Source organism: Bison bison, unplaced genomic scaffold (assembly GCF_000754665.1).
Source record: "Bison bison bison isolate TAMUID 2011002044 unplaced genomic scaffold, Bison_UMD1.0 scf7180017864495, whole genome shotgun sequence".
NCBI lineage: Eukaryota > Metazoa > Chordata > Mammalia > Artiodactyla > Bovidae > Bison > Bison bison.
The window spans coordinates 4715581-4721580 of record NW_011495054.1 but is presented as its reverse complement, the minus strand read 5'-3'; the positions used below and the strand labels follow the sequence as shown (position 1 = coordinate 4721580).

The window sequence follows — 6000 nt, the reverse complement described above, 5'->3', positions numbered from 1 at the left end:
ACCCCTTCCTCCTCCCGCGGGATCCCTGAAGGATGGCAGAGGAAAAAGCAAACTCGGAGTCCAAGGCTGCCTCCTTCCTGAGCTCAATGCTTCTGGCAGAAGCAGACACCTGGCCTTGGGACTTGTCTCCCAGAGAATCACATGTTCTGCACAATGAGCTGGGCTCTCCTCCACCACTCCTCTGCCAAAATGTTTCAGTGTTCCAGATTTGATCCTGGAAACATCCCTCTCAACGACAGGACAGGGGATGCACTTGGCGCTCAAAGAAGGAACTGAACGTTCAGGTGCCATAAGCGATGATGAGAAACCAAGCAGGGCATCCCTTCCTAACACGGCTGGCGGTGGGGAGGTCAGTCCAGCCGCCTGGCCTGAAGTGAAAAGGCCCCACATACAGCAAGACACAGACAAACGCACTGATTACTTACGGGGTCTGAAGGATTAGGGGAGAATAAGTAGAAACCTAGAAGGTGGTGGTGGGAAACATAGGTTAGAGCGGAAGTCCCAAACCCAGATGTCAATACGAATAAATGTAAATGAGAGCAGTGGGCAGAGGGAAAGCATAGGGCGTGGTGGGGACCGAGGCAGAGCACAACGCATGCTCTGACTGAAGGCACCAGGTACCTGCTGCCATTCGGGAACGTGATCCAAGCACCACTGTAGCTATTATTAAAAAAGGCTAGTTGGGGACCTTTCTGGTGGTCCAGCGTTTAGGACCCTGTGCTTCCACTGCAGGGGGCTGGGGATCCCTGGTCAGGGAACTAAGATCCTATGTGCTGTACCGTGCAGCCAAAAAACACAAAGGCTGGATGTGCAAAGCAGTGACTCTAGTTAATGATACCATTATTGTGTGTTTCAAAGTTGCTGGGAGAGTAGATCTTAAAGTTCTCATCAGAAGGGAAAAAAAACTATAAGTATGTATAAAGATGATGTTGTTAACCAGATCATTCTGCAGTATGTTCATAATAAACCATTATGCTGTACACCTGGAACTAATACAGTGTTATGTCGATTACATGTCAATTTTTTTTTAAAAAATAGAAGTTTAAAAAAAAATTTAAGATTTTAAGGCTGGAAATCTGTATTTTCATGTTAAAAAATCTAGTTTTTAAAAATGCTGGCTCAAAGGACTTCCCTAGTGGTCCAGAGACTAAGACTCAGCTCCCAGTGCAGGGGACCAGGTTGGATCCCTGGTCGGGGAACTAGATCACAAACGCTGCAACTAAGACTTGGAGCAGCCAAATAAATAAACAAACATTTTAAAATATATATTAAATAAAAATAAAAATTAATTTTTTTAAGACTTCACCTGCCAGTGGACGGGGTGCAGGTTCAATCCCGTCAGGCAGCTAAGATCCCACATATCTCGTGCCCCAAAAACCAAAAAAATGTAAACAGAAGCAATGTTGTAACACATTCAATAAAGACTTTAAAAAATGGTCCACATCAAAAAAAAAAAAAAAACTTAATAAAACAAAACATAAAATGCTGGCTCAACACTTTCAGACCAAAAAAACTCATCCATAGGCTGGGTCTGGAACCCAGACTGCTGGTTTGCAATCTTTGGTTTTGAGAACATGACAGCCAAGTAACAACTTCAAAGGGACCCCACTGTTCTGCAGCTGAGGGTCCAAGGTGGGGGCACCATTAATTTCCTCCCTCTTGCAATGGGCTATTCCCCTGAGTCCTTGAAATCCTGAAACTCTGCCCCTAAGGGAAGTCAGCCCCTCGGAACACCAATGAAATTCTATCCAGAGTGGGGTGGGGTAGGTGGGAGTCAATGGCTCAGGGAACAGAGTGTCACGAGAGTCTGGGGGTTTCAGCACTGGCGGGGGCTTTAGAGTCACGGCCCTCTGGTTCCACTGTCTCTGCCATCTGAGCACCAGGGAAGGGACCTTGGGCTCCCCTGCCGTGTTCTGAGACTGCCACTGTCTAAAGCCCATGTCTGAATGTGGGAGTTGCATCAATACTTGATCTTATCTGAAGAGGCAAGGCCTCCTCGGTGTTAGAAAGGGCATGACCTTGCTTTAACACCTAGTGAAGCTGAACTATGTCGACCCTAAGGTCCCAGGCATATGCTATAGAGAAACTCCCCTGTGTGCGCACCGGGAAAGGCAGGAGAATGTTCGCAGCAATGTGATCTGCAATAGAGGAAAATGCCCACCAACGGAGGAAGTGATAAATAAGCGTGGGTATATTCACGTATTGGATCACGACACTGTAGTGAAAATGAATGGCCTACATCTCCACGCATCAGCGTGAATAAAGGCCAGGGGCACCCCTGGGAGCAAAAGGGAACTGAGATCAAGAAAGGTTACAAAGGTGGCTTCTATTTTTTTCTTCCCCCCAATACCGCATTTCCTAAGCGGGAGTCCACAAGTGTTTCTATCGTTCTGAAAACCTTCCAGAATTTCTAAAACCATCAAAGTGCCTTTTTTCTCAACGATAAGTTTGCTTTTAGAGACTGCCTGCGTACTGGGGCTCAGGAAAAAACTCACCGAGGATGGCGAAAATGATCATGAAGAAGAGGAGAAGCAGGAGGATGTCCATGAAGGGCGGCAGGGACTGAAACATCTGACGCAGGTTGCTGGGGGGAGACAGGGCCAGGAGGCTGAGGGCCGGTGGGCGGTGGGCTAGGGCCCAGGGGCATGGTCTGGGACTGCTCAGTGAGGGATGCCCTGTTGAGATGGGGGCCTGGTGCTCCCAACCCCTGGAACGCTAAATCCCACCGCACCCTGGCTTGTGACGGCACGCTTAGTGATCTCCTAGGACTTCCACTCAGGCAGTGATGGACAAAGAACCAGGGCAGGCGTGGCGCTTACTGAGCCCAAGCAGGCAAGTGCCTGCAAGGGATGGAGCAGGCAGGCCAGGGCCGGGTACATGGCCTCAGGTGCCAAGGTCAGTCTGCACGGTATGCAGGAAGACATTTCAGGGCCATTCAGTCCGAGGACATGTGTCTCTGGTTTTGCAGACAGGGAACCAAGAGTGACCCCATGGGCTTCCCCAGTGGCTCAGACGGTGAAGTGTCTGCCTGCAATGAGGGGGACCTGGGTTCGATCCCTGGGTCCGGAAGATCCCCTGGAGAAGGAAATGGCAACCCACTCTAGGACTCTTGCCTGGAAAATTCCATGGATGGAGGAACCTGGTAGACCATAGTCCATGGGATCTCAAAGAGTTGGACACGACTGAGCAACTTCACCAAGAGCGAATGGCTAGCCTGCTCTCATTCACAGGACCCCAGCCAACAGGTTTTCTAGATGGATTCTCAAAACTCAGTCGGGGGCTTCCCTGGTGGCTCAGTGGTGAAGAATCCACCTGCCAATGCAGGGGACATGGGTTCGATCCCTGGTCTGGGAAGATCCTATATGCCTCAGAGCAACTAAGCCCATGAACCACAACTACTGAGCCTGTGCTCTAGAGCTGGAGAGCCACAACTATTGAAGCCTGAGCGCCTAGAGCCCATGCTCTGCAACAAGAGAAGCCACCGCAATGAGAAGCCCTCGCACTGCAACTAGAGAAAAGCCTGTGCAGCAATGAAGACCCAGCACTGACAAAAAATAAACAAAATCATTAAAAAAAAACAAAAAACTCAGCTTGAACTTAGGTTAATGGCCTGTTTTGAGTTCAGTCCCCCAGTCCCAGGGAAGGTGTCAGGACTGCCTGCTGAGTTGCGCAGACTTCACTGAGCTCCTGCTGCAGGCTGTGTTTGGGCAGATACTGTGCCAGGAGCCCCAGAGAAGCACAGGTAATGATGGGAGAGCGCCCTGCAGTGGGAGGCCCACCCTCCTCTCTGTGAGGGTCGAATGGCAGAGGGAAGTGATCAGGACTGTGACCTAGCCAAGTGCAGGAGGGACCTATTCACTAAGTGACTCACTGGCTCCTGCGCCACCACGGACCCAGGGGGCCAGGTTGGGCCGTGAGAGCACCTGAGTGAGCAGCTCCTCCCCAGGCCTTACCGCCGGACGCCGCCGCAGTACCGACAGTCCACCAGGAAGATGCAGCGCAGCGCCCGGGTCACCCGCATGTGTGACGTCTGCCGTACCAACACCACGATGGCCTCCACGAACTGCACCACCAGCACGGAGGTCTGGGGGAGGCCGGGCACAGCTCACTGTCAGCCCCTGTGCCCCAGGCCCAAATAGAGGGCGGGCTAGATACTGGCCCCCGCCAGTCCTCCCCATCCCGGAGGGGAGTCCAGAGAAGCCCTTCCCTCGCCCTCTCTCACCTCCCCCAACATCAGGCAGGCCCCAGGGAGAAGTCCACCGCTGCTGGCCCAGGAGAACAAGCTTCAGGGTGATCGATGCTCCCAGCAGCTCATTAGAGGGTACCCGCTGAACAAAACCACCACTCCGCAGGCCGCAGCCACCCACCCCCTGGTTCTAGCTACCCCCTGAGGGCCCCTGGGGTTTTCGGCACATCCTGATCTCCAATTCCTTGGGCACATCCTCCCCGTCAAGTGTGTGCGCTTCTGACACTGCTAAATACCACTCTGACATATCCCAACCTATGTCTGTCTCTGCTACAGAGAAAGTGGACAATATGGCATTGACTGGCACGGCTGTGGAGGCCACACCAGGCTGCTTTGGAATCCCAGCTCTCCGGGATCCAGATCCCATTCTCTTGCAACTGGCTGGATGTAAACTAGGAATAGTAACACATTTCCCACAAAGGTCACCATGCTGGTGCTTGGCCTGAACTAAATACCGGATCATGTTAGCTACTGTTAGCACCACCGTGACACCCAGAGCAAAGCTGGAAGCATGGTGAGCTCCGGGACCCAGAGTTACGCTTCGCAGCGCATGGGGGATTTGCAGTTGAACTGAGGATACAGGCTTGAAGTTGACAAGGAAATGCTGGAAAGAGATGAACACATCACCTTGACCATGGTCCTTCTGTGCCGGATGAAAGTGTGAAGGCCCAGCCACCGCAACTTCATGCAGAGTTCAAACACGACCACCACCAGGGCGAACAGCTCCAGGGTTGCGTGGACCTGCAGCCACAGGGCGTGAAGGAGACGCAGCGTCATCAGCCACTCCCCAGTAGGAGAAGTGAGCACACCTGCTGGCTTTTCTTTGGAGACAGCGGGCGGGACTGCTGATCAGGTATGCTGTTCACCTGGAGCCAAAGCATGGCCACGGGTCCTAAGTGAGGCAGTCCGAGGGCGGCCCCTGCCCCTCCTTGGAAGTTACAAGGGAAGGGAATCCCAGGGAGACTGGGGGTGGTGCATTCCCTCAGGCGGGGACCCCAGGCAAGACTGGTGAGCCAGCTACTCCCAGGGCCTCCCCGTTTGAAATCCGTGGGGTGTCTCCCCTTCCAGAATGTTCCCTTTCAGGCTTGAGTTACTCTGCCCGCCTTCCCACCCCCGAAACCCCCAGAGAGCCGCGGCTCCCGGCCACCCGGGACACTCACGTAAATGCCCAGCCGGAGCGCGGGGACGGCGGGAGCCTCGCACAGGGAGAGCAGCAGCAGGAGCAAGGCCGCGGACAGCTCCATCAGGTAGAAGAGGTGGTTGTGTGCGAAGAGGTAGGCCGCCAGAGCTTTGGCGTTCTTGGGGTGGGTGAAGAACTTGTCGTTATTCTCGCCTTCCTGAAAGAGCGAGAGTCGCGTGAGCCCGCACGAAGCAGTGCGCCTGGGATGCAGAAGTGGCTGGGGATGTGGGACGTGTGGTGGGCGGGGGAAAGAGGCGGGCCCTTGGCAGGTGGGTGGAGCTTCAGGCCAGAGAGGACGGAAAATTAAGTATTCTCTTCACAGCTTAGCACACCCCTCAGGTCTCGCCCTTGCCACTGATGCGGCTTCAAAGACTTGCTTCTTTCCAAAACTAGTCGGAGGACTCAAAGGATAAAACGCGCAAGAGATCAAAGGGAAGCGGGCGCATCTGGTCCCTTCTGAGACCGAAGTCTCACTCTCAGGTGTGGGATGTTAAGTGCCCGGGGTCTGGGGTAAACTAGTCATGACTGTGTCCTGGCTCCGCCCCCTTCTCCCTGGGCAACATGGAAACTGTTC

The 6000-nt window shown here is 53.3% G+C and overlaps 1 protein-coding gene across 1 annotated transcript in view; it reads right to left on the bottom strand.

The window, feature by feature from the left end:
• TPCN1 (two pore segment channel 1) overlaps positions 1 to 6000 on the bottom strand; it is a 60976-nt gene that overhangs the window by 21025 nt on the left and 33951 nt on the right. The window contains exons 4-8 of the mRNA XM_010828581.1: positions 5407 to 5583; positions 4874 to 4987; positions 3954 to 4084; positions 2496 to 2584; positions 426 to 460 (exon numbers count right to left, since the gene is read on the bottom strand). Coding sequence (XP_010826883.1) covers positions 426 to 460; positions 2496 to 2584; positions 3954 to 4084; positions 4874 to 4987; positions 5407 to 5583 — 546 coding nt within the window. The remainder of the gene's footprint in view (positions 1 to 425; positions 461 to 2495; positions 2585 to 3953; positions 4085 to 4873; positions 4988 to 5406; positions 5584 to 6000) is intronic.